General features: G+C 59.6%; 2 protein-coding genes across 12 annotated transcripts in view; one reads left to right on the forward strand and one right to left on the reverse strand.

Moving 5' to 3' along the window:
* Positions 1 to 994: 994 nt before the first annotated feature.
* Positions 995 to 4,808, reverse strand: LOC119514349 (collagen alpha-1(I) chain-like). The gene is made up of 4 exons (XM_037810069.1): positions 4,439 to 4,808; positions 4,144 to 4,246; positions 2,353 to 2,701; positions 995 to 1,540 (listed from the first exon to the last, which is right to left on the reverse strand). Exons 1-4 carry the CDS (start codon positions 4,806 to 4,808, stop codon positions 995 to 997), a joined length of 1,368 nt encoding a protein of 455 aa, XP_037665997.1.
* ADGRB2 (adhesion G protein-coupled receptor B2) overlaps positions 1,402 to 26,846 on the forward strand; it is a 36,622-nt gene continuing 11,177 nt past the window's right edge. For 2 of the 11 annotated variants that reach the window (XM_037827891.1, XM_037827892.1), the window contains exons 1-15: positions 1,402 to 1,584; positions 8,368 to 9,178; positions 20,660 to 20,743; positions 21,024 to 21,188; positions 22,368 to 22,532; positions 23,122 to 23,286; positions 23,383 to 23,550; positions 23,626 to 23,727; positions 23,883 to 23,989; positions 24,796 to 24,990; positions 25,154 to 25,222; positions 25,293 to 25,401; positions 25,712 to 26,039; positions 26,415 to 26,520; positions 26,723 to 26,766. In XM_037827891.1, the coding sequence (XP_037683819.1) occupies positions 8,383 to 9,178; positions 20,660 to 20,743; positions 21,024 to 21,188; positions 22,368 to 22,532; positions 23,122 to 23,286; positions 23,383 to 23,550; positions 23,626 to 23,727; positions 23,883 to 23,989; positions 24,796 to 24,990; positions 25,154 to 25,222; positions 25,293 to 25,401; positions 25,712 to 26,039; positions 26,415 to 26,520; positions 26,723 to 26,766 (2,603 nt within the window). In that variant the 5' untranslated portion in view covers positions 1,402 to 1,584; positions 8,368 to 8,382. Of the gene's footprint in view, positions 1,585 to 8,151; positions 8,195 to 8,367; positions 9,179 to 20,659; positions 20,744 to 21,023; positions 21,189 to 22,367; positions 22,533 to 23,121; positions 23,287 to 23,382; positions 23,551 to 23,625; positions 23,728 to 23,882; positions 23,990 to 24,795; positions 24,991 to 25,153; positions 25,223 to 25,292; positions 25,402 to 25,711; positions 26,040 to 26,414; positions 26,521 to 26,722; positions 26,767 to 26,846 lie in introns of all 11 variants that reach the window. The other 9 variants (XM_037827885.1, XM_037827887.1, XM_037827886.1 and 6 more) reach the window with 7 other exon arrangements.

A 26,846-nucleotide genomic window follows, 5' to 3' on the forward strand; every position in this document is an offset into this window, starting at 1 on the left:
ACAGGCCAGAGAAGCTTCAAAAAGAGCTCCTGAAACCACCCCACCCTCACTGCGAAGCTGCCCCCTGCTGGCTGTGCCTCATCCCTCCTCTGACCAGACTCATCAGATTAACCTACTTGTCTTGGCTGCAGTGGTGTGTTCCTGGTCTGCCCACCTTCCTGGTGGCATCATGCCCAGGCCACAAACCACCCGACCAGGGTCCTGAGCCATGCGTATCTCCCTGGGCACCACCTGAACCATGTGGGCCCAGCCCCACCCAACTGTCCATGGGCACACTGCCAGGATGGGGAGAGGGTGGGTCTGTACATTTCTGCTCCTTCTACATAAACAGATGCAACATGGGGGCGCCCCTGGCACAGGGAAAGGCACTTGTGGGGATAGACAGGCAGTCAGGAAAACACGTAATACATTGCACACGTGCAGCATCCCCGTGCCCAGGGACATGCAACATTGCAGAGTTTACACTAGAGTATGCACCAAACATACCACACTGTAGTGTACATATATGGTTCCTATATACGAGTGACTCACAGCACACAGCACACATGTGACACTTGCAAGCTTACATGCACATAACATCTCTATACCCAAGAACAAGCAACATGCAATCAAGACCTGGGTGCATGTGTGCGGCACTTGAATGCACAGAGGCAGGCAACATTGCAGTGCACGCTTTCAGGAAACCTGTATGCATAAGCATATGCAAAGTTAGGAGCACAAGAGTGGCACCTGCATGCACAAAGATATGCAAAATGCAGTCTGCATGAGGGCCGGGGGCACCTGTTTCAGCCCCCAGGGCTCGGACACCCTGGCTGCGTGAGATGCCTCCAGCCCGGGGTATCGCTGGAGGGACGTCGCGGATCGCCTCATCCTGCGGTCCAGGAGGCCGCGTGTGGGGCGGGGTCTTACCCGGGGTTTCTCCCCCGCCGGCGCCCAGGGCCCAGAGCGGGGGAGGGTGGAGGGTACGCTTGACTCGGTTGGCGCTGCTCCCCCTTTAACAGGAGGCGGCGCGCGTCGTCCCCGTCCCCCGCCCCATCTCCCGCGGCTCCTCGCGCCCAGCCGGGCGCGCGCCCCCTCCCGGGCCCGGCACGCGCAGGCGCCGCGTCCCCCCTCGGCCGTCACTCGGCCCCGCGCGCGCTGCGGGCAGCGGCCGGAGCGGCCGGAGGAACCCAGCTTGGTGGTGGCGGTAGCGGTAGCGGCCGCGGCGGTGGCGCGAGGAGACCAAAGAGGATGCGGCGCAGGTTTTCTGGGCCCGGGGCTGCGGCCGCCGCCCGCGAATAGGAGGCGGCGCGCGGCGCGGGCGGCGCTCGGGCGGGGGAGCGGGGGGCGGCGCGGCGAGGAGGCGGCGGCGGGCGGCGGCGGCAGGAGCCCGCGCCCGGCCCGGCGCCCGCCCGCCCGCCCCGCGCTGCTCCGCGGCGCCTTTTCTGCACCCGCTGCTCGGCGGAGCGGGAGCCTCGGCCATCGGCGCGGCGGCCGCGAGCTGTTCCGCGCCCGGCCGGGACCCCGCCTCAGGGATGGCAAACTTGCGCCCCGTGGTCGCCTACGCCAGCACCGGCCCCCGCTCCTGCTGCTGACGGCGCCCAGGTGAGTGCACAGCCCCAGACCCCGACCCGGCCTGGCCCCGAGCCCTCTCGACGCCGTCTAGAGTTTCCGCACCGGTATGGACTCGGGGGCGCTCCCTTGGCCCCTCTCTGCTGAGTTCGTTCAGCAGCCACCCACCCCTTATCTCTCTGGGAACTCTCAAGCTTGGGGGCGAGACCCTCTTCATCTCTGATTCCCTTCTCTGCTTCCTCCTGGGACCTTACCCCCTTGCCCTTCTCTGCTACCCATCCCTCTTCCTGACCCAGACCCCCGCATCGCTGACTCGAGTCTCTCCCTGTCTCAGCCCCGATTCGGGCAGTGCGCCCCCCGCCTTGATTAGAGCCTTTCTCTCCAACCAACGACTCCACGGTGTCTCCCTGCATCTCTCCTCCTAGTCTGGATTCCGGACCTTGCCCCTCCCCGTACTTCATCTCTGCCCGGAGTCCTTCCTGTCCCCATCCATGTCTGCCCATAGTTACTGCCCAACCATGCGCCTGTACCCGAACCACGCTTCCCCTCTATTTCTGCCCCGAGTGCCCCCTCCCCCATATCTGCCCGGAGTCCCGCCTTCCCTTGCCAATCTCTGCTGCAAATCCCCTCCCCCCAGCCTGGACTTGGGGCCCTGTCCCCGTGTCTTCTCCGAGCCCCCTCCCAGATCTTGATTGGACCCACATTCCAGGCTCCCCGAGTCCATCTTTGGCCGGAGTCTATTTGTCCATCCCTCACCCCTCTCTTCCCACCTCCGGGCATAGAGCCAGGCACGAGACGCACCCTCCCGCAGCCCCCGGGGTGGGCATGACTTGGGGGGGGTTGTAGGCTGTGAAGTTGGCGGCCACTCCCGCAGTCAGCTCGGTCCGAGGGCACGGCCGCGGGAAATTCTCCGGGCCGCGGCGGGTGCAGAGCGGTCGACAGGTCTGGTGTTCGCGCCGGGAGGGGCGCCCGGGCCGGGAGATGCCGCCTGCCTGCCCGCCTCGCCAGCTGCCCGCCCGGCCCCGGGGCGTTCTTTGGCGCCCCCTGCCCGCGGCCGGGGACCCGTCGCCCCTTCTCCTCCCGTGGGCAACCCCGGGTTTCCGCAGCCGAGAGCAGCAGCAGTGGCTGCGGGATTGGCGGTGGGAAGTCTCTGGGGAGAGGAGGTTGCTGGGCGAGGCCGGGTGCCTACTCGTGCTATCCGTGCCTCAACACTCCTAATTGTCAGGTCATCTGCTGTAGGGTGGGGTGGGGTGTAGGGCTCACCCTGCAGCACATCAGGAGCCATTTGAGGCTTCATGTGGAGGCCAGTAGGACTGGTCCCCCGGATTCGGGGAGGGTCTGGTTGGGCTTGTTTGGGTTTAGACAGGTGTCCCCAGGGGCCTCTGTCTACCCCATGGCTGTCCCCTCGAGGTGTGTGTGTGGGGGCGGGGCAAAGGGGTCTTCCTCTGGCTTGGGCATGTGTACACTGTGTTGGAGTCCACCTGGTCCCAGGACAGAGCAGGCACCTGGGAGTGTCCCCTGTGCTGTCACAGGGGATCGGGGAAGCAGTGTAGACTCTGCATATGGTATACACTGGTGAGGAGGGGGCGAGGGAGGCTGTTCCCTGGACCAAGATGGGCTTCTCTGCCTTCCCTCCTCCTTCTCCTCTCCTTTTCTGCCCCTCTTCCCCATCATTCTTCAGAAAGGAACAGGCATATCATGAGTGTATGTGTCTGTGTGTGTGTGTGGGGGGGGCAGTGTAGGCATTTCTGTAATACCATATGAGGTGAGGTTCCAGTTGGTCTCTGCCCCCTTCCCTCCCTTCCAACCCCCAGGTTACTGAGCTGAGTGAGTAGTTAAGGAACTTAGCTTTTGGTCCCATGACCTGGGTTCAAAAGCTGTGTGACCTGGGGAAGCTACTTAACCTTTCTGAGCCTCAATTGCCCTCCTGTAAAATGGGTCAGTGATCACAGTCTTATGTAGTTCTGGGAGAATGTAATGAGATTGTAGAGAGTATCCGGTACCAAGTAATGTTCAATAATGAAAGGTGTGATCTCTTTCTGTTCAAGGCCAAGGTCAGGCCCCTCTCTTCTCCCCACCTTGTGGTCCTATTCTAGAGGAGAAATGCAAAAGAGGTTGATGCCTTCACCCCACCCCCAAGATAATAAAGCTAGAAAATACCTTCAGCGCCTTAGAGTAGGTGCAGGGAGCCTGTGACTATTGTTCTCCCCCTCCCCCCATCTTTCCTGCAACATTCCAACACAGAACCTCTCTGGGATCAGCTCTGGCCCAAGGGACATCGGTGAATGCCAGGCCAAGGTGTCTGAGGTCGGGGTTCAGGTGTGGAGCCTGGGGAGGTGGGATAAGTAAAGAGAGGAAACTCATTTCAGAGTCCCCAGAGGCAGGCTGCTTGTTAGAGCGTCCTGTGTCACTCAGTCACTCTGCACCACAGAGGAGCCTCGCCCTCACCCCAGGACGTTAGACACCCTCAGGAACCTCCCAGGACACTGTGGAGAGGGTTAGTGCTCTAGGTCAGAGTTAGGCGGCGGCCTGGCCCGAGGGCCCGAGGAGTTTGAAGAAACCTGGCTTTGACCTAAGTGGCTTGGCTCGAACCCGTGACGTTCTGCTCGACTGGCAGTCCTCTGGGCACTAGGACTGGCCCCGGGTCCCACCGGGGAGTGGGCAGCCTCCCAGCCACCCGCCTGCCTGGGCAGCCCTGACATTGGGGAACAAAAGCTTTCGGTTCCTGTAGCAACGGCAGCTCCAGCTGCTGCAAAGTTCCGGGGAGGTGGGCGGAGGGCGGCTGAGTCACCGCCCCCTCCCGCGCCGCCCCGCCCCCCGGGACCCCCGGGAGGGCTGTGTCCACCTCCTCTCTATGGTGTGGGGAAGGTCCCCGGAGCCCCCGTACTCTGACAGAGAGACCCCGGGGAGGGGGCGGAGCGACCCTCTTCCCCGTCCGAGGAGGAGTCGCGCTGGTGGGGAGATCGCGCCCTCTGCTCAGTCTCGCCGTCCAGCTCCCGAGGCACCCAGGAGAGTGTGCGCGCTCCCGGGTCCCAGAGCTCCGGGAGAAGGGTCCCTGAGGACCCCGCCCCCCGGCCCGGGTGCGCGGGCAGGGGACCCGGAGGCCCCGATTGGGGGTCCCTACCCTCGTGGCGGCCTGGGCCGGGCGGGGCAGCGAGCGCCCGGGGGGCGGAGGGTGAGTGACGGGCGGGCGAATTGGTGCTGCCAGGTGGATAAACGCGACGGAAGTGCGCGCTGCCGCGGCCCCCTCCCCCCATCCGGGGTCCCTCCCCAGCGCGCGGCCCGGACTCCGGCTCTCGGGGCCGCCCCTCGCCCCTGCTCACAGCTGGAGCGGCCCATGGGGTCCAAGCCCCGAGATTCTGGAGACCCGACCCTTACCCCGAGGCTCCCCTCCTCCGGTCTCGGCCTTCCAGAAGCTGCAAAAGCCTCGAATTCCTTCACTGGTGCGGCAAGGAAGCCCGAGACTGGGCAGGCCTTTGGCGTATGGGAGGAAGGGGACCTGACTGTGTTTGAGCAGAGAGGGGGATTCTCAGATTTGCCAGAGGTGAGGGGGAGGGATGCGGGGAAGGGAGCCCTTAGTCCGAGGAGAGGGTCCCTGAGACTGAGGTTACTCTCACCAGCCCTTCACCCATTCCAGCCCAGAGAGGACCTGAGGAGGGAGGTCTTTTGGTCTTCTCTATCAGTCTCTGTCTGACCCAGGAAGTTCTTCCTCAGAGCTGATCTTCATTCCTCTTTTCTCTAGCTCTAGTGCCAGGTTCTGTGCTGGGAACAGGCCAGGAGGCTGAATGAGAAGATTTAATGCAGGGCAGGGATCATGTTCTCCATCCCACAGAGCAGAAAACTGGGGCTCCAGGAGCTTACTCATTAGGCTTATAACCACTTGGGCTGCCTATGTGGGGAGGGGAGGGTGGGGTGAGGTCCTTCTTGGCCCCCCTTGACTCACGGAAATGGCTCTGGGCCATTCAGGGAAATGCTCTGGGTCCCAGGAGGCCAGGCCCTGGCCATGCACACCGAGGAGGGTCTCGAATGAATCAGTGGCTCTCTCTGGCCCAGGTTGGAGTTGGCTCCTGCCTTATGTTGTGAGGTGGGTTGTAACGTAAAAAGGAACCCCTAAAAGGGCTTCCATTGCAGCAGGAAAGGTGAGAATCATACATATCCAGGAAATCTGGCAAGAGTATGAAGGGGGTGTCTGAGGAGGACCAGGTGGGGAGGGGGCTTGGCTGGTTTTGAGATGGCCCTGTTCCGGAGAAGCTGAGCTGTGGTTCTGAAGGGACTGGACCTAGTGCTTCTAGAGGGGCTGGGTGAGGAGAAGGGGGCAGCAGAGGCCTGGGAGGTAGGGGTGGGGATCTGCTTGCCCAGCGTCAGGAACAGAAAGGGGAGCAGCAGGTCAGTTTCCTCCTGATCCTTAGCTACCACATGCTGGCCCCACAGGGCCAACTACCTGTGTGTGTGGTCACAATTAGAGTGCATTTGCTTCTCTGTGCATGTGCTCAAGTGTCTGACTCTTTACATCCCTGTATGTGTAAGAGCGTGCACCCCTGTGTGCAGGCGACTTCCTGCCTCAGCGGTTTACACTGATCTGTGTGCCTGTGTGCTGTTCATATACAGGACACCTGTGAATGCCTGTCTATGCGTATGTCTGTGCACACATGTGGGGCACAGGATGTTCAAGTCCACGTGGGTTGGTGAGTGTGTGGAGGTTCCCCTCCCTGCTCTAATTGGGGGTAGGGAGGCCAGTTACAGTGTGCCCCCACGTCCCCTTCACTGAGCTGCAGCCACACCCTGAATTTTGCAGCCTGCTTAAAAATAATTGGGGGTAGGGGGGGATTGGATGTCACTCATCATCAGTCGCTGGTTTCCGTGGTGCTGCAGCAGCTGGGCGGGCTGCACAGTTTGGGACAGGCACGATGTGGGGCAGAGTAGGCCAGGGTTCTAGTCTCTTTTCCAGCTCTGGGGTGGAAGGTGGGGGGCGCACACAGCCTGTTCTGGCTTCTGCTCAACAATCCCAGTCTCATCTTTGGAGGAGTGTCGGGGGCTCTTCCCTGGTGATTGGGCCTGTGCTGAACCCACCCTTCCTCCTGCCCAATATGACCAGGGAGGGGTAGGCTGCCTGTTTGTGGCTGGGACTTGGGCTGTTTCAGAGGTGCAGCATATGGGATCAGGGGCACTGAGGGGTTCTGTAGATGCCGCACAGGGATTGGAATTCTGGGGTTCTAATTCCTGGCTCCTCCCCACCCCCAGTCACTATTTAGACCCTGGAACAGCCCATGGGAAATCTGTCTCTGGGGAGCATCTATGTCTTGGGAAAACCTAGCCACACCTGGAAACTACACCTCTGTTTGTGATTCAGTTCCCAGAGCTAAGAGTTTGTCTCTCTGACTTGCAGCCTGAGCAGCAAGGAAAGGGAAGGAGAAAGGAAGAGGCTATTGGCAGAGGAGACAGTGAAACTCAGGCTGGGGTCCGAGGTCCTGGGTTCCAGCTTATTACTCTCATTGTACGGTCTTGAGCAGATTGCCTCCCCTCTCAGAGCCTCATCTTTCCTCCTCTAATGTGGAGCAGCCAGGCTCTGGGGTCCCATCCCATGTTGTGAGCTGTGCTGTGGGCCTAGAGGTGGGAGGGAATGTGGATCACTCGGGGCTGGGCTGGAAGTGGGGTTGAGCCAGCCCAGGTGCCAGGCTCTGTTTTCTGTATAGGTGGGGATGGAGACTGGGCGGGCTGTGGGCGGTGGCTCCACCCTGGCCTCGTGGGTGGGAAGATCCTCACAACCCCTGTACATATATCAGGGCAGGGCTTGGGTGTGCTCACATCTCCTGGGAGCTCAGCTTAGTGCAGCAAAAGGGAGGCAGAAATCAATAAACTCTGGCCTCTGCTGTTAGCTTGAAGACTCATGAGATGAGCAAGCTAGCCCTGGGGAAATGTCACTGGTAGAGGTGGATTTTCATGCAAGGGCTGTGGGAGCTAAGAGCAGGGAGGTGGCGGGCCCTGAGCTAGACCGTGGAGGGTAACCTTGGAGGGGAGAGGGAGGCCAGAGGGGAATGACTGTTCCCATTTCACAGATGAAGAAACTGAGGTTCACAAGGGTCACCCAGCCAGCAGGTGGTGGGCCAGGCCAGCTCTCTAGCTCAAGGCCACCTCACCCCATACCTCTCCTCACTGTTTCCACCAGGCCAGCTGCAGCCATGAGACACACATGACAGTCACGCCTGCAATGGCCTCCCGTGGGCCAGGCTGAGCTCTCCTGCTCAGTAAAGCCAGTGAGTGAGAGAGACATTGTTCTGTGAATAACCTTGGATTGCAGTGATTTATAAAAAGCAAATCGTTGTCAAACATCACCGCTTTGACAATTACTGCTGGGTTACGCGTGACACACCCACAGCCGATGACAACACGCTGCGACTGAGAGCAACAGTTACGGAGAATAATTGGGTAGTGGGGACCACCAGGGCCTGAATATCAGGCTGAGATGCGTGTGAGTAATGGGATCAAGTGGAAGGAACCAGGGAAGGACAGTAACAAAGGCAGCTCGTGCTTATTAAAGGCTTACTAGTTTCCAGGCACACTGCCCAGCCCTGTCCCTCACTGATCTCATTTAATCCCTAGAGGAAGCCTGTGAGCTGGATACCGTCGTTGCTCCATTTCACTGGTAAGGAAACGGAGGCTGAGGGGTCAAGTCCCTTGTGTAAGATCACCCAAGTGGGCCTGGGCGACTTAAGAGAACATGGTCTCAGCCACCAGGCCTGCTCTCTGCAGCTGGTCACGGGAGGTTCAGAGCTCCTTCCATGCCAGGGGCCCGCTGACCACTGTCTTTCTCCACAGGGCAAGGGACATAGGATGACCCCAGCCTGTCCCCTCTTACTGTCTGTGATTCTGTCCCTGCGCCTGGCCGCCGCCTTCGATCCCGCCCCCAGTGCCTGCTCTGCCCTGGCCTCGGGCGTGCTCTACGGAGCCTTCTCACTGCAGGACCTCTTTCCGACCATCGCCTCGGGCTGCTCCTGGACCCTGGAGAACCCTGACCCCACCAAGTACTCCCTCTACCTGCGCTTCAACCGCCAGGAGCAGGTGTGCGCCCACTTTGCCCCCCGCCTGCTGCCCCTGGACCACTACCTGGTCAACTTCACCTGCCTGCGGCCCAGCCCCGAGGAGGCTGCCACCCAGGCGGAGTCAGAGGTGGGGCGGCCAGAGGAGGAAGAGGAGGCAGCTGGGTTGGAGCTGTGTGGCGGCTCCGGCCCCTTTACCTTCCTGCACTTCGATAAGAACTTTGTGCAGCTGTGCCTGTCGGCGGAGCCCTCGGAGGCCCCGCGCCTGCTGGCACCCGCTGCCCTGGCCTTCCGCTTTGTTGAGGTCTTGCTCATCAACAACAACAACTCCAGCCAGTTCACCTGTGGCGTGCTGTGCCGCTGGAGTGAGGAGTGCAGCCGTGCTGCTGGCAGGGCCTGTGGCTTTGCCCAGCCGGGCTGCAGCTGCCCTGGAGAGGCAGGGGCTGGCCCTGCCACCACCCCACCTCCAGGTCCTCCTGCTGCCCACACCCTGTCCAATGCCCTGGTACCCGGGGGCCCAGCCCCACCCGCTGAGGCTGATTTGCATTCAGGAAGCAGCAATGACCTGTTCACAACCGAGATGAGATATGGTGAGTCTGAGCGGGGCCTGAGGGGTGAGGGTATGTCTAGGGACCCTCTGGTGGCCGCTGGTGCCCGCCTGGCAAACTCTGGCCGTTCACGTAATCGTTCACTGATATCCTTTCTGTGTCTAGCCTTGTCCAGATGTTGGGGTCACTGAGATGGATTGGGGTCAGATTTCGTTCTTGAAGAGTTTGCAGTCTGGGGTGGATGAATTGGGGCATACTTCAGACAAAGCAGAGTGATAAATATAACTGCCAGGGGGGGACCCCTTAACTGAGCAGTCGGAAAAGGCTTCCCAGAGGAAGTGATATGGGAGCAGCAATCTGAAGGGCAAGTGGAAGTGAGCCAAGCCAGAGGAGTGGTGAGGGCATCCAGACCGAGGCAGCGGTGCACAGAGGCCCAAGGTGTTGCGCCTGGGCAGGCCCTGGCACTGTAAGTCGACGAGTTTGCCTGGAGGCTTGAGTAGGCAGGGATGTGTCCCTGCCCACATGGGTCAGTGGTTTTTTGGCAGTGGCCCCAGGGTCAGGGCAGAAGGAGGCAAGGAAGAGTGTGCCTGAGTGAAGAGGCCTGAGCTTTGATGCTGCCTTGGAGGGCTGGGCTGGCTCAGCTCCCAGCATCCCGTCTCCCCACTCTGGGCCCCCGTCTTCTGGGACTGAGGTGGCCAGCTGCTAGAGCTTCCTGCTGACTGGGCAAAAGCTCTGCGAGCCCTTGAGTCCTGCCTGCACCCGCTCCCACTCCCGTTCCCCTCAGCCACGGCCGCCTTCCACCGACCCTCCTTCCTGCTGCTTCAAGGCCCCAAGCCCCTCAGCTGGAGCCTGCAAGTCTGCCAAGCAGTGCTGGGCCAGGGGCCTGCAGGGGCTGGGGCCAAGGATAAGGGAGTGGGAGGGAGGCAGGCCTAAGATCTGGTCTCTAGCTCTTGTACTGACAGGGAGGCCCCTCCGTTCCTTGGGTCTCAGTTTCCCCATTTGGGATAACACTACCATCATGAGGATAAGGACACAGGGAGGGAAGTCAGTGGAGCATCTGGATTTTGCTGAGAGAATCCACAAGGAGGCAGGGGCTTGGTCTGAGGCCTCTGGGAATGCTGGAGGAGCGAGGCAAGCATTTTGCCTTTTCTCGTCGCTAATTTAGAGGCCAGAGCCCTGGAGTTGGACACTGCCTTTGGCGGCATCAATTTCTTCATCTGTGAAATGGGGGAGATAGCCCTGTGAATTAATTAGAGGTCCTGGTTAACACAGTAGCCTCTCCCAGTGCTCTGGGAGGGTAGGGGCTTCTCGGCTTCCCCACCCCCAAGGCATCTGGCATCTTGCCCATCCATGGCAAGTGTCAAGTGGCACTGCTCTGGCCCCTCCCCCAGGCCAACGTGGCCTCTAACGGTGGGCAATGAAGCCGTCCGGGTGACAGCCAGGCTGTGGGCAGGTTATGGACCCTGGAGGCCGGCCTGGGATTTAGTACCTGCAGGAAGAAATTGAATTTCGCTTCTTTGTCGAACATCGGCGGAGAGCGCCAGGCGTATATCAGGAGGTTTATGAGTCTTCCTGCCTGGCCGCCACTGCCTGTCACTCTGCGGGGGCCTCCCCCATCCTGCTCAGCCCAGGGCCGGTTCTTTTGTCTGGCTTTCCCTGCCGGCCATCGGTCCAGTGGTTCACAGTGGATGGAGCGAGGCTCTGCCCTCAGGGGCAGGCATCACCTGGGCAGGCTGCCATTGGCGCACACAGCCAGGAGCAGCCAGCTGGGCTGGGGTGAAGCCGGAAGCAGGACTTGGTTGGTAGCCAAGGTGTTTTGGGGGTCAGAGAGGGCCGGTGACAGAAGGGAACCCTACCTGTGGTTTCCCATGATGCTCCTGGCCTCTGTGGGGGTCTCTGTGACTGGAAATTGATGGAGATTGGAGGCCTGATTGTCCCTGGGCCTGAGGTCTGGTGTCGTCTCTGAGCAGGGAGCCCTGAGCTGGGGCTTCCAGCTGTTTCCCAGCCTGACCTCTGCTCTTGCCCCCCGTCCTACTTGGCACGCCTCCAGGCTGCAGGGGGTGATATGGCATCAGCTGGGCCATCACAGTTGGGATCCCATGGTGCACTGGTGCCCAGAGTCATGCTGGTGCTGCCCCTTCCTCTCCCCTGGCAGGTGGGAGGCTCTTCCTGTCTGCCACCCTCTCCCTCCTGCCCAAGCTCTCTAGACAGACGGGCGCTGGTACATGGGTGATGGGCACACGACTCAGTTTGTTCTGCATAGCAGGGGGTGTCCGGGGGTCAGTGGCTTCATCAGGACCCAGAGCACTTTGTGCCTGATGGTAGCACCCACCACATTTGCCAAGCCCCTGGCCTGCCCTCCATGCCACCTCACCTCCTCCAGACACAGGTGCCAGCCCTGCCAGATGGACAGCAAGATTTGTGGGGGAGGTGGTGGGCATGAAGAGTGAGCCCCATCCCTGCCCCTCTGCTGGGCACTGGGGCAGAACAGCCTTGCCTTCTCTGGGACGTCCCCAAGTAGGATCAGTGGCAAGGCTGAGCAGGGTGGGCTTGGGGTTGGCACTGGAAGGGCCGTGAGGCTGGGAGCTGGTGGGCAGTGATGGAGCGGTGGTGCCCGGGCCCACCTTGGAGCCGGGTGCATTTGACAAGAGGGTACAGGCGCCTGTTAATTTCACGCAAACTGCCTTTGATAGATCTCTTGTTATTTTTGGTGAGTTGAGCCATAAATTTGTGCCATCTTGCTGCCGCAATCTGTCAAGTCAGGGGGAGAGGAAGAAAGGGAAGGCAGGCAGGAAGGAGCTTGGTGGAGGACTGGCACGGGGGCTGGTGGGGCCAGGGCAGGAAGGTGGGTAGCGGAGGTAGTGCCAGCTGCAGGGCCCACCCGGCTCCTGGGGGCTGGCCGCCAGCCTGCAGTTCCCGCCCACTGACCTTCCATTCGTGAGGGGGCTCTGGCCAATGGGGATGGCTGTGCAGAGTGACACTTGGGACAAAGACACCCCCCACACACATCCCACCCCCCTCCTCTGCTGTACCCCCTTCCTCCCCCAGGGCCACGTCCCACTCTTGCCGCCTGCTGCTAGCCTGCCCTCCATTCCCGAGGCTGTGGCAACAGCTGAGTCTGCTGTGTCCTGAGTGTCAGGCCTGGGAGGCAAGAGTGGGTTCAAATGCCCACTCTGCCACTACCGCTGTATGGTTGGGACAGGATGCTGCCCCCCTTGGGGCCTCCGGACCCCCAGTGCTCTGCATGTCACTTCCCTGATCCAGTCCCTGGCAGGTCCCCATGCTGCGCCTGCATCTCAGCCTTCCCTCTGATTCGCTCTTACCCCTTCACCTGGAAAGCCCTTTGTTCTTGGCTACCCAGAACTGCCCATCCTTCCAAGCTCAGCTCAGTCCCTGTGCCCGGTGGGGAGCAGCTTCTGACGTGCCCAGCCCAGTCCCAAGATCCCCCTCTCTCTTCTGTGCCCCCCGGCTCAGGCCGCTGCCGGTCTGCTGAAGGAAGGGGCTCCCTACATGCCTGTTTGGGGCTCTCAGGGTGGGGCTGGGAGTGTTTCCTGGAAGGGCCTTCCCTCCCAGAGTTGTGGTGAGTCTCCCGTGTGTGTTCTTTTGGCTTGGAGCCCTGCAGGCTGCCTGCGGCACAGGGTGGGGAGGGGGCCCCGGATGCCCCTTGTATATTCTCAGCTCCTGCCGATCCACAACACATGCCTTCGTGTCTTTATCAGAGTGGAGTTTGTGCCAGGCCCTGGGCTAGGGTGCCCAAGACACGATGTCTGCCCTCTGGTCAGGGGAAGTGACCACAGATGTACAGTGGGGGTCAAGGCCACAGACTGCAGCCACCCAGCCCCAGGTTCAATTCCTGACCCCACCACTTGCCAGCTGTGTGACTGTGGGCAGGTTACTTTATCCCTCCTTCCGCATCTGTGAAGTGGGGCTTGAGAGAGCACCTCCACAGGGTAATGGGGTTGCTTAGCCCAGTGCCTGGCACATGACAAAGTCCTAATAAGGAGTCCCTGTGTCGTCATCATTCAGTGCAGTAGGTACAATTGTACGTGCGTCAGAGGAGGGAGAGGGAGGGAAAACCATGACAGGGTGGGCAGATCATATAAAAAAGGTGACCGTGAGTTGGGTTTTCAAGCTTGAATAGGAATTCACTAGCCCATGAAATTTTTCTTTAAATCGAATCACTTTTTAAATTTAATATGGCTAAAAAAAGAAATTTCCTATCATAAATGGAAAAAGAATATCACCTTAAGTCAAAGCAAACCCAAGAAACATCCACAGTGAAAACAAAACATTATTAAATTCTAGCTGGGTGTTGTTCTGTCCTCTCAATTTGTTAGGAAGAGAAATGAGCAAGTGTTGGAGATGCGTTAAAGTCTAGCACTGCACAGAGACTTGATCTTTCATGCAGTTGCAAGGATTCAAAGGAAGGTAACTGGAAAATTTATCATTAGAATTGGGACACTTGAGGTTATAAAGGGGGAAGGTGGGTACAATTAATTACACCAGGACAACAGGTGTGAGCCAGGCATCCCAGGGAAGCTGGTAAGTCATCACCTTAGTGACAGCAAACCTGGGAAGGGGCTGACATCCTGCATGCATTACCTAACAGCACATGTGTGAGCCGCCCCAAGTTGTCTCCTGCCCCACGCTTTGGAAAGCCCTGCACGAGGAAGGGCTTTTGAGGAGAAGAAACAGCCTGTACAAAGGCGTGGAGCTGCAAAACACGCTGGCTGTGGGGAGCTATAAGTAGGCTGGAGTTGCTGGACCACGGCCCCGGTGGTGGGGGTCAAGGAGATCACAAGCCTTGACTGTTACCCCAAGTTTCTGGGACCTCGTCCTGTTGGCCGAGGGCTTTAAGGCAGCAGGACACCGGGCGTCACGGAGGAGGTGGGATGAGTTAGACATCCCTGCTCCCGAGGAGTTCCTGGCCACATTGGGGAGGTGGCACAGACCCTGCTGGCTCTCGGGGTGGCCAGGTGTAGGCCGGCAGCCAGGCCTGCGGAGGGGCAGTCGCGGGAGGGAGGACACGCATGCTGGCTGGGTAGCTGGTCTCATGGGGGGAATTTGCATCGTACTGCCAAGGTTGAGCCTGGAAGTTTCAAAGGCCACCTGCCCGCCCTGGGATTCTGACGCGCTGCGGGGTGTGAGGAGCACTGCTGGGGCTGGGGGCCATGGAGGGGCATGCCAGAGCCGTGTTCCAAGGGCTCCGGGTCCAGCCTCGGGGAGAATGTGGAGACCCCGGGTGGGGAGGACGGCCTTGTAAGTCGCAAAGCTCTCTTCCTGTGGAAGTGATGATTATCGTGGTTATTTTTAACGTATTCATGACAAAGGAGGCTGAGGGGGCTGGGTTGCTTGGAGTTGGGGGGAAGGGTCTGTGGAGCAGGGTGTAGCAGGTATCTGACATCCTGCTGAAGTGGCAGAGACTGTGCCACCCTTGCCCACCAGGGATAGGGGTCAGACAAGGGTGGCCCCTGTGCGATTTGGGCAGGGGAAGAACTCCCAGGGGTATGTGGCCGATGCTTGCTGAATGCTTGTCCAGTGTCCGGCTGCCCAGAGCTAGGCCCTGCGTGTAAGAGGAACAAGGGTGAATGAGACCCTCGCCCAGGCCCGTGAAGGGCAGCCCAGAATACTCACAGCTGCAGCAGGAGGCCCTCTGGGTCTAGGCCACAGCAGAAAGGACCAGAATGCCAAAACCTGTATGGCCAACCTAGGAAGGCTTTCTGGAGGAGGTGGCATTTGACAAGTAGAAGATTTTGGCAGCTTGAGGAAGGGCATCCAAGGGGGTGGGAACAGCATTAGTAGATGCATGGAGGGAGGAAAACATTTGCATGCTCAAGGAATAACAAGAAGGGGTGCCAACTCATTTTCTTTTTCATTGAAAGCTCATTGTGCTCTAGCCGGTCCATAGCTCCTGTCTCATTTAACTCTCACAATGAGCCTGTATGGTAGAAAGTATCATCCTTACTTTCAGTTGAAGGGTCTCAAGCCCAGAGAAGTGGGGTGACTTGCTCAAGGGCACACAGCAAACAGCAGAACCGAGAATGAAACCTACACCTGTCTGGCTCCAAAATCTATGCCCTTCTCACTGGCTCACATGGCCTCACAGGGTGCTTGGCTGCATGATGGGAAGGAGAGAGAAGACTGGAGGTCAGCAGGGGCTGAACTGTGAATGCCAGGCTTGGAGGTTCACGCTGGAGCCTCTAGCACTGGGGAGCCCCTGAAGGTTCCTCCAGAGGGGAACATGTGGCTGGAGCTGGGCTCCCCGAGAACCCCTTTGGCAGCCACGGAGGAGAATCATGCTCCCCTTGTGGGTGGGGGTGGGGTGGGGCAGATGTGCAAAGGAAAGATTAGAAAGTGGTGGGAAAACAATAATGGAGGCAAGTGTGAGAAGTTTGGAAGTGTGTGCGTGTCCGCACGCGCATGCCCCATGGGAAGCAGGTCCAAGCCGATTTGTGTTTTGTCAGAGCCAGTGTGGTCCAGCGGGAAGAGCCTGGGCTTGGGAGCCTGGCAGGCCCTGTTGGCCCCTCTCCAGGTGACACCTGGGGCAGGTGGAATGCTGCCTGTCTGAGCCTCACTCCTCATCAGTTAAATGGGGGAAACTGGTCCTAGTGAGGGTTCCACAAGGTGATACCGAGTGCACAGTGACCCGTGCTTAGGAGTTGTTTAATAAATAGTATCTTATTCAAAACAAAAAACCCAAACAACAGAGGTTATCAGGAGGCCGAGGGGCAAGTGTGTCCCCTGCTGCAGATGCTGTCTGTCTGGCGACTGGCAGCCAGGCGCTAAAGCTGACAGATGAAGGATGGGGGCATCTGTCTGGCGGAGCCCCTGCTCCAACAGGCCCATGGGGCCCACTGGGTGGACACTCAGGAATCTGAGGGCACTACATTCCTTTCTGGACCCCTCCTTGTCCTCCTGGATCTCACCTGGCTCAGCTTCCCCTCGGGCTCCCCGTGTTCTGGGCCCAGAGCTGGCTAGGGCCTGCATGTAGGATGTGCTGAATGAAGGTTTGTTTCCATAAATGATGCCTCTGGTCTTATCTGTCTTCTTCCCTCTTCAGGTAGAAAGGTAATGGGGGAAATAGACTGCTGGCCTCCCGTCTGAGGAGCTGGGGCGGGGGATGGAGGCCGGGCACCAGCTCCTGCTTGTGGCCTTGGCCTGTTCCTTCCCCTCTCTGGCCCAGCCCAGGGGGCTCCAGAGCCACCCTGAGATTTGGGAGAGGTGCCCAAGATCTGGACCTGAGCATGATTGATTTTCAAATAGAGTGCCTTCTAGAAACTACCACCACCACCTCTGGATAAATTGTGGGACTGGCAGGGTGAGTGGTCTGTAGGGTGTGCGGGGACCACAGGCACTCATGTGAGTCTGCAGCAAGCAGGGCGGGCTGTCTCCATGTTTCCTTTTTGGATGGGCTTACCGGGTGCCAGGCTGGTGAATGGGGGCAGAGGGGGACGCTGCAGGTGTGGTGATGACCAAGAGGCTAGATCAGGAGTTGGCGAGAGCACCCTTAGCTGGGTTTGCATCGGGCCAAGCAATGTCTCCAGAGTTTTTATTAATAAATGGTGTCAAGCTTGGGGTGGTCTAGGTGGAGGGCCTGGAGCCCTGTCTTTGAGCCTGTCTCAGTAGTAGCTTTGAGGAAGTCTGGCTTATCAAATTTGTGATGCTGGTGCTGGTGTCAGAGGTGATAGCTTACATGGGACGTCATGATGACAGATGACCACTTCAGTAACCCCTTGGAGGGTGGGGAGAGCTGGGAGCAGTTTATCTGCTGGTATTGATTGCTGTGTCACCAGGCTGGTTCTGTGCTGGCATTCACTGGGGCCAAGGAGATGACTCCCACATAGTCTCCCCTCAAAGGGCCCACAGTGGGGTTCAAACAGTCAGAAGATAGAACTGTCTATGACGAAAGGGCACGGAGAAGAGAAGAGGGGGCAGCCAGCACTGCCTGGGGAGTCAGGGATAAAGAAGGCATCACAGAGGAGAGGACATTTGAGGTGGGTTTTGAAGGTTGAGTAGAAGTTTTCCAGGGAAAGAAGGTGGAAAGTAAGCAGGTAGAGGGTGGGAAGGAGATCACAAATGCATTTTGGACAAACTGAGTTTCGAGGGCCCTGTCAGGATGGCTGTTGGGGAGACAAGAGGGTATACAGGAAGGGAGCCTGGGAGAGGAGGATGCTTGGGATAACAACTTGGGAGTAGCGGTTCAGTGGCTCCGAGGGCTGAATTAAGCCTTGGGGGTGGATGTGCAGTGAAGTCAGGACAGGGCTTGGAGGGTTGCTGTGCAAAGCAGCAAGAAGATAGGCCTGTCAAAGAGACTGGGGCAGAGTAGCCAGAGGGGCAGGAGGAAACTAGGAGAGCTAGAGAAGGGAGAGGTTTCGAGGAGGGAACAGCCAGGGGTGCCAAAGGCTGCCGAGGCGTCCAGTGAGAGGAGGCCTGCCATGCATCCATTGGGTTTAGCAACAAGGAGGGTGGTGATGACTTTGTCAAGAGTGATTTCAGCGGAGAGATGTGGGCAGAAGCTAGACTGCAGTGGATTAACAGGGGAGGTGACATTTGAGCAGGGAAGTGAGTGGCAGGTGAGAAACGAGAGTGTCAGCTTGGGGACCAGTAAATGGTGGTGAAGAGAGGCCGGGGGGCAGCAGCCGGATGAGGAAGGAGGGTCCTCTCCAGAATGGCGGGGGCCTAGGTATATTCCTGGGCTGCCCTGGGAGAGGGGACAGTTGGGGGAGGGGGTGCTCTCCTGAGAAGAGGGGAAGAGCAGGGCGCAGGACCAAACCGAGGGACTGGCCTTTGTGGGAACAGGGGCCGGGAAGGAAGAACGGATGCCATGCGACAGGAAAGTTGGGAGTTGGAGGGGTGGGGCAGGAAGCTGGTGGTGGGTGTTCCCTCGTCATAGCTTCCCATTTCTTGGTGAAGGAGGCCATCATTGAGAGAGGGGGAGACAGGCTTGAGGGGAAGAGGCCAAGGTGGCACCAGGAAGAGAGGGAGCCGAGAAGGGCTGCCGAGACACCCTGGGTGCCCCGTGGATGCAGCACCCCTGAATCTGTCGTGGTGCCAGTTGGCACAGCTGGAGATTTCTCCAGCAGCCTGGGGCTGGGCATGGGGAAGGCGGCTTGTCACCAGGCCCCAGGGTGGGGCTGGCTGCGCAGGCGTGGTGGAGGGCTGGCAAGGGGATTCAAGGGGTAGGTGGGCATGGCACCCACACCCTCTCTGCAGTCTAGACCAGGGCAGGACCCAAAGAGAAGCCAGGAGGGGTGACAGATACTGTTCGAAGGGAGGAGGCTGGAGGAGGGGGGTGGGTGAAGGATGGCATATGAGGGGGCAGGAGGTTGTCATGGGAGGGGAGGGTATAAAAATAAACCAGATAGTTACTGCCTCCTGAGCTTTTGTCATACCCTGAGCAGGCTGAGCATGATGCTAAGGGCTTCCCGGCCTCGTGTTGGGGAGCCCTTTGCATCAGCCCTCGAGGTGGGGGTATTATGAATATTGTTCCTCAGAGGAGAAAACAGGAACAGAGAAGTGAAGAGGCTTGCCCAAGGCCACACAGCTGGTCAGTGTCCAAGCCCCAGCCAGGATCTGGGGTCTCCTGACTACACAGCTGTTCTGGGAGAGAGACATATTCAGGGATGGTGTGGTCTGGGCGGTTGAAGTAGGGGACATGGAAGCTGGGCTGGGTGGTGGTTCAGGTCCCTAGGGGCCAAGGGTGGCCACTCTTTTTTTTTTTTTTAAATATGGTTTTACTGAGGTATATTCACATACCCTATAGTCATCCACAGTTTGCAATCGATTACTCTCAGTACCATCATATAATTGTGCATTCATCACCAGAATCAATTTTTGAACATTTTCCTTATTCCAGAAGAAATAAAAATAAAAGTAAAAAAGAACCCCCATCCCGCCTTATTTTTCATTTAGTTTTTGTCTCCATTTTTCTATTCATCTGTCCATACACTGGATAAAGGGAGTGGGAGCCACCAGGTTTTCACAACCACAGTCACACCTTGTAAGCTATGTAGTTATGCAGTTGCCTTCAAGAATCAAGGCTACTGGGTTGCAGGTTGACAGTTTCAGGTATTTCCTTCTAGCTATTCCAATACATTAAAACCTAAAAAGGGATATCTACGTAACGCTTAAGAATAACCTCCAGAGTGACCTCTTGACTCCTTTTGAAATCTCTCAGCCACTGAAACTTTATTTTGTTTCATTTCGCTTCCCCCTTTTGATCAAGAAGATTTTCTCATTCCCACAAGGCTGGGTCCAGGCTCATCCCCAGGAGTCATGTCCCATGTTGCCAGGGAGTTTTCCACCTCTGGGAGTCAGGTCCCATGTAGAGGGGAGGGCGGTGAGTTCACCTGCCGTGAGGACTTGGCAAGAGAGAGGGGCATGGCCACTCTGCATGCCTTGTTGGAAGGAGCTTTCTGCTGCATAGCCTGGACTGGACGGCAGGGGGCAGGAGGGGTACTGCTTCTTGGGTCCCTTCAAACTCTAAGTGCCTGTTGACCTGGTGTTCAGAAACCAGGAGAGGCCCTTCCAGTGTGGGAACAGCAAGGGCCAAGCCCATGCTGTTCCAATCCCACCTGCCCAGCAGCCTTCCTCTGAGTGGGCTGGGCCTTTCCCCTCTGCCCTCAGGTCTGGGCAGCCCACCCTGATGCCCAGTCCGTGGGGGAAGGCCTGGGAGTAGCTCATATCTGTGCAGGAAGGGCCGGCTTTGGAGATCTGGAGGCTCCCAGCCTCCTCCTCCAGCGCTGGTGGCACTTCCAAGGCTGAGACCAGACCTATAAATCAGGGTGGCCGAGAGCCTGATGAGGCTGAGCTGAGGCAACAGCTGCCTCCCGGAGCACCTGCTGCTCTTCTGGCCCCAGGGGCCGTGGGGAGGAGGATGTGCTGGCTGCAGAGGAGTGATATTCTGACCTGTGCCTCCAGGCCACAGTCCAGTGCTGCTTGAGGAGCAGAATCTGGGCTCAGGACCCAGCCCCTGGGCTGACATGAATCGTGGCACAGGGGCAGACTTAGGGGGTGGTCCCGGCTCCCGGCTTGGCTGTCTCGCCAGACTAGGAGTCAGCCCTGGCTTCAGACTTTGGCTCATTGCACTGTGTGGTCTTGAACAAGTTACTTCCCCTCTCTGGTCTGCAGTTTCCTCATCTCTGAACAGAGAGGAAGGTCTTTATTTCCCAGTGAGTGGATGAAAGGAGATAGGTATGGCAAGCACTTGGCACTGAAGCCTCACCCAGAGCTCACTGATGTGCGCAAGGGGGCCCCCCCCTTCCACTGTGCCCTGGGTCTGCTCGAGGCAGGAGCAAGAGATGGTTGTGAGGCCGTGGGCAGATCCTCTGCCCCTCTGAGCCTCAGTTTCCTTATCTGTTCGGCGGTAGTGGGGGCAGGGGGCTGTACATGACGCTCTGTCAGCCTCGCCTGCAGTCGGTTCCAGACCCCAGGCTGAGGATGAGCAGGGCTGCCCTCTCTGTGCCACTCTGGCAGGACAGAGCTGGCCTTGGCTGAGCCCCCGCCATCACCTCCGTATTCCAGGTGAGGAGCTGGAAGAGGAACCGAAGGTGAAAACGCAGTGGCCGAGGTCTGCAGATGAGCCTGGGCTATACATGGCACAGACAGGTAACTCGGGCCCGCCTCCCTCCCTCTGCGGCGGGGGCCCGACTGTGTGACGTCTGGTGGCATGTGTGCTTGACGTGTGCCCTTCTGTGTCCATGTCCTGGAGCTCAATCGCGTCTCTCTGCCACATGAGGCCTGTGGGCAGGGCTGGGGGGCCTTCTAGAGAGTCCGTCACTTGGTGTTAGGGTAGGAGGGTCCCTCCGATGCCAGTCCTCTCCCCTTGATGGCTCCCCCCGCCCCATGGGAGGTGCCCCCTGCCGCCGACGCTGTCCCTCTTTTGTAGGCGACCCGGCAGCTGAGGAGTGGTCCCCGTGGAGCGTGTGTTCCCTGACGTGTGGGCAGGGTCTGCAGGTGCGGACGCGCTCCTGTGTGTCCTCCCCCTATGGGACCCTGTGCAGCGGGCCCCTGCGGGAGACCCGGCCCTGCAACAATTCGGCCACCTGCCCAGGTATGCCAGCCCTCCTCCCCACCTGGTCTGTCTGCAGGGCTACGTCCTGCGTGGGGCTTGGGCAGGCCACGCTTCCCAAGGTCGCCTGCTTTCATTCACCAAACTCTGCTGACCCTGCACCATGCCTGGCCCACAGAAATCAGACCAGGGCCTGACTGGCAGGCCCCTTTCTGGGTACACCATTTCCCCAAAGCCTATGTCCTGGTAATCAAAGTGCATCGCCATCCCGTTCCCTGTTCTCTGGCCCCGCCAGCCCCTCCTGCACTTCCTCCTCCCTGTGTTTGCTAGTTCTAGTTCTTTCCTCCCTCTGCCCTGCCACCTTGGCTATTAAAATACAGCCTGTCCTTGAAGACCTAAGACAGATGCTATTTTTGTTTTGTTTTGTTTTTAAATGAAGCCTTCCTGGACCGTCCTCTCTCTTCTCTGGGTTCCCCCTATCCTACTCCCCAAGCCGTCCTCTGTTGAGTTAAGCATGTAGAGTTGAGCATCATGCCTTCCTGGGACAGGTAGTGGACCAAAAGGGGCAGGGCAGCTTCACTCTCGGGTGGTGCTAGGCTGCAGGAGCTCCCGGCTGGGGTTTAGATAGGGCCTACTTGCGGGGGATGATCACCGGGCCTGGGGGTGTGGCAGGTGCTTGCAAAGGGCGGGTGCAGGGTGCAGGGGGCTGGTGCAAAGCTGTGTTCATTTGTCCTGGAGTGTGAGCTCTTTGTGTTGGTGTCCTTGTACGGGTTCTGTTTCTGTGTGTGTTCATGCAGTTGGGGCTGGGAGGGGCCCTTCTCTTGCCCCAGGCTGCCATGTTGGATTTAGGTTCTGGGTCTGGGAGTGGGGAGGTGGGTGAAGTGAGGAAAGGCTGTATCTTGGGTCCTTTCCTGGGCTTTCCTGGGCCTTCAGGAGAGGGGTCCCTGGTTCCCCTGCTGGATAGGGCCCAGTCTCCCTGTCCTGCAGTCTGTAAGAGCTGTCCTGCTGCAAGTTGGGACTAGAACCTGTGTCTTTCTGATCCCTCATAAGGGTGGAGGCCTGGGGCCTTGAGCGATCTCCCTGGCAACAGCACACAGGGCAGAGCCAATGAGGAGCCGGGGCAGAGCTGCTGGAGCTCCTGATTGGTGGGCGGATGGGCCAGTGTTGGCAGTGGGCGGGGCCAAGGTGCCGCCCCGCCCCCAGCCACGTGCTTCCTTGCAGTGCACGGCGTGTGGGAGGAGTGGGGGTCCTGGAGCCTGTGCTCCCGCAGCTGCGGGCGGGGGTCCCGGAGCCGGATGCGGACCTGCGTGCCCCCCCAGCACGGCGGCAAGGCCTGCGAGGGTCCCGAGCTGCAGACTAAGCTCTGCAGTATGGCCGCCTGCCCGGGTCAGTAGCGCCCGTGGGCTTCCAGGCGGGCGCTGCCCAGCCGGGTGGGGGTTGGGAGACCCAGGGGGGAGGCCGTCAGGTTCCCGGTGTCCTGCCCCTGGGGGCCCCTGGTGCTTTGACCAAGCATGGGGAGACTGGAGAAGTATACCTGCTCCAGTGGGAGGTGACCCCCAGCCTAGACTTGGGGATGGTGCACTGTGACCCCATCAAAAGGGGGATGCTTGTCTTCACCTCCTCCTGTAAGTCTTGGGTTGCCCTTTCTCTGCAAGCCTCTGGTGCCCATGGCTAGTCAGGCTGGGAGGGGATGCAAAGCTCAGAAGTGTGGGCAAAGGTCAGAAGGCAGCCTGTCTCCTTAGCTAGGAGAAGAGCGTGTGTGGCTCGGTGCTGAGTGGGGGGTGCCCTGTGTTCCTGGAGCAGGTGACCAGGCAGGCAGGCGAAGGCCCAGGCACCACCTGCTCACCCTAGCCTCCCTTCATCCACCCCTCACCAGTGGGTCTGTCAGGCTCCCGTGTTTCCCTGCGGTGTTCTTCCCCACCGGTCCTCACAGCCCTTGCTCAGCGGCCTCCCCTGCTTGTGTCTCCTCATGCAGTGGAAGGCCAGTGGCTAGAATGGGGTCCCTGGGGCCCGTGCTCCACGTCTTGTGCCAATGGGACCCAGCAGCGCAGCCGGAAGTGCAGTGTGGCAGGCCCGGCCTGGGCTACGTGTACAGGGGCCCTCACCGACACCCGTGAGTGCAGCAGCCTGGAGTGCCCAGGTGAGTGCTCACTCGGCGTGAGGGTGGCAGGTGGCAGCGCTGGTCCCCTGGGGTACCTGGAGCTGCTCACGTGCCACCCCACACCCCCTCCTGCAGCTGCCGATGGCAAGTGGGGGCCGTGGAATGCTTGGAGCCTGTGCTCCAAGACGTGTGACACGGGCTGGCAGCGGCGCTTCCGCATGTGCCAGGCCACAGGTGCACAGGGCTACCCCTGCGAGGGCACCGGAGAGGAGGTGAAGCCCTGCAGTGAGAAGAGGTGTCCAGGTACTGCCCAGCACACCCCTGGGAGCTTGGGGGACGAGTCTGTGAGCCCGGCTGAGCCCCACTCTGCACCCACAGCCTTCCATGAGATGTGCAGGGACGAGTACGTGATGCTGATGACATGGAAGAAGGCGGCTGCTGGCGAGATCATCTACAACAAGTGCCCCCCCAACGCCTCAGGTGAGAGGCCGGGCGGCTCTCCCTGCAGGCCCCCATCTCCGCCATCCCTGCTGCCCCTTTCTGGGCCCAGCCTCTTTGACCTCCAAACCGAGGTGTGGAAGGAAGCGGGTGAGAGCTTGGTACCCATGCCCAGCTCTCTGTCCGTCCCCCTGCAGGATCTGCCAGCCGTCGCTGTCTCCTCAGTGCCCAGGGTGTGGCGTACTGGGGGTTGCCCAGCTTTGCCCGCTGCATCTCCCATGAGTACCGCTACCTGTATCTGTCAGTGAGTGTGCCCTGTGGGGCTGGGGCTACACAGGATCTGTCTTGAACTCTGGTAGGGGGTGGAGGGAGCTTGATTCTCACTCGTGTCCATGTGTCTTGGCATACACTGTGCCCACTTCTTCCTGGCTGTGCCTCTCCGTGTCTGGTGAACTCCTATTCATGTCTCAAGGCCCAGCTCTCAAGTGTTTTCCCTTATCGCGGGTGCCTTCCTGTGCTCCTCCCCGAGCTTCTCAGTCATTAAGTGTTGTGTGCTCATTTCAGTGTCTGTGTCCTCTGCTAGGCTGGGAGCTCCTGGGAGGCAGAGACAAAGTCAAATATATTTCTGTGCCCCAGTGCCCAGCCCAGGGCCTGCCATGGGGTAGGAACGGTTAGCCGATGTGGTCTGTCTGCATGTGTTTGACTATAATGGGATATTTGTTGTGTGTTTGCATTCGGAGCTTGTGTTGGGAAGAGCGAATATGGGAGTGTGTGGACATGCGCATTACCCTCCAGAGTGTTTATGAGCCTTCTGGAAAGGGAGGGTCCCCTGTTCCCACACTATGCTTGTCATCATTTAAATGTTCACTTGAGCAATTCTTTCCCTAGATGTTTCTTCTGTCTTCTTAAAAGTGTCTTTTGGAATGCTCTCTTTATGGGTCACTTTCTTGGACTCTGTCTCCTCTCTGCGCCCCTTTGAGCATCTCTCTCTGTCCCTTTCCTGCCTCTCCCCCTGGATGCAAGCCCTGGGTGTGCTGGGGTGGGGTGGGCCAGGGGCTGCTCCCTCCCCCCGATACTTCTGGTGACTGCAGCCCACCCTGTCACCTGCAGCTGCGGGAACACCTGGCCAAGGGGCAGCGCATGCTGGCGGGCGAGGGCATGTCGCAGGTGGTGCGCAGCCTGCAGGAGCTGCTGGCCCGGCGCACCTTCTACAGCGGGGACCTGCTCTTCTCTGTGGACATTCTGAGGAATGTCACCGATACCTTCAAGAGGGCCACCTATGTGCCCTCGGCTGATGACGTGCAGGTGCCGCCCTGCCCCTCCAGGAGGGCTGAGGGTGGAGAAGGCCCAGCCTGGGGCTGGGGGCTCTAGCGGCTTCTGCTGGGGGTGGGGAGTGTGATCGTAGTGGGGAAGCCCTCAGTCCCTGGGGCCGGGACACTCTCCCTAACCTCACCTGCTCTCTCCGCAGCGCTTCTTCCAGGTGGTGAGCTTCATGGTGGATGCAGAGAACAAGGACAAATGGGATGATGCTCAGCAGGTGAGGGTCTGGGCTTCTGGCTTCTCTCCCTTGGCCCTTCCCTGGACCCTCATGCGCCCTCTGTCCCCAGGTGTCCCCAGGCTCTGTGCACCTGCTCCGCGTCGTGGAGGACTTCATTCACCTGGTGGGCGATGCCCTCAAGGCCTTCCAGAGCTCTCTGATTGTCACGGACAACCTGGGTACCTGGACTCAGGGGGGCACGGGGGCTGGACTTGGTGGGAGCCCAGGGCCTGGTGGATGATGGATGGGGGATGGTTTCTGAGGGGCTCTTCCAGGTTTTCTCTCTCTTTCCCTGGGCCCTTTCTCTCCCCATTTAACTTCTTATTTGTATCTTTCTTTCCATGTTTCTTCCTCTCTTCCTTCCCTGTGTTGTCTGTTTCTCTCCGTACATGTCCCCCACCTCACATCTTTCCTCCCTCGGTGTCCACGTCCTCTGTCCCTGTCCTGGTGTCTGTCCACCTCCCTCGGTGCTGTCTCCCCACCCTGCAGTCATCAGCATTCAGCGAGAGCCTGTCTCCGCCGTGTCCAGCGACATCACGTTTCCCATGCGGGGCCGCCGAGGCATGAAGGACTGGGTGCGGCACTCGGAGGACCGCCTCTTTCTGCCCAAGGAGGTGCTCAGCCTCGCCTCCCCGGGGAAGCCGGCAGCCTCCGGGGCGGCGGGCAGCCCCGCTCTGGGACGGGGTCCAGGAACCGCGGTGCCCGAGCCGGGCCATTCCCACCAGCGCCTCCTCCCAGCCGACCCCGATGAGTCCTCCTACTTTGTGATCGGTGCTGTGCTCTACCGCACCCTCGGCCTCATCCTGCCGCCCCCCAGGTGAGTGCTGGGGAGGGGGTGTGGGGGTGCTGAGGGTCCAGGAAGGCCCAGCTGAGAGCCAGGAGGACTGAGCCTGTACTGGCCAGAGAGATCTGTCTGCAGCCTCCTGCACCCTCGGGGACCCTTCGCCTGGCTCTGGACACAGGTGCTTCTCAGGCACTCACGCAGCTCCCAGAGGCCTCCCTGGGGCCCAGGGTGGTGGGACAGTGGGTGGAGCTCATGCAAAGGCCTGGGCCCACCGAGCTCTAGGCCTTCCCCTGGGCTGGGTTTGCGTGGGAGCCTCCCCACCCCCTTCTATCCAGGACAGCTTCAGGGTTCCTGACTGGGTCTGGGCACCTGCTGGCAGGAGCTGACCTCAGCGCCTGCCCCTTCCAGGCCCCCGCTGGCTGTCACGTCACGGGTGATGACAGTGACCGTGCGGCCCCCCACCCAGCCACCAGCTGAGCCCCTCATCACGGTGGAGCTCTCCTACATCATCAATGTGAGTGGAGGCCCAGGCAGGGACCCTGGGTACACCCCAAGGTGGGCAGCCAAAGGCCTGTCCGATGGGGATAGGTGGGTGGATTGTCCCCAATGGCAAGCTGAATTTGTGACCTGTGTGGGGCCTGCCATGGCAGGATGGGTGGTTGCCAGGGGTGGCGAGCTCCCCATCCCACACTGCACTCGTGTCTCCTGTTCCCCAGGGCACCACAGATCCCCACTGTGCCAGCTGGGACTACTCCAGAGCGTGAGTTGGGTGAGGGCTCTGGGTAGGGAAGGGTGTAGCCCTGGGACCCACCCCTTCATCACTGAGGCAGGATGCCTCTC

This window comes from Choloepus didactylus, chromosome 2, assembly GCF_015220235.1.
Source record: "Choloepus didactylus isolate mChoDid1 chromosome 2, mChoDid1.pri, whole genome shotgun sequence".
In the NCBI taxonomy this organism is placed as follows: Eukaryota; Metazoa; Chordata; class Mammalia; order Pilosa; family Megalonychidae; genus Choloepus; species Choloepus didactylus.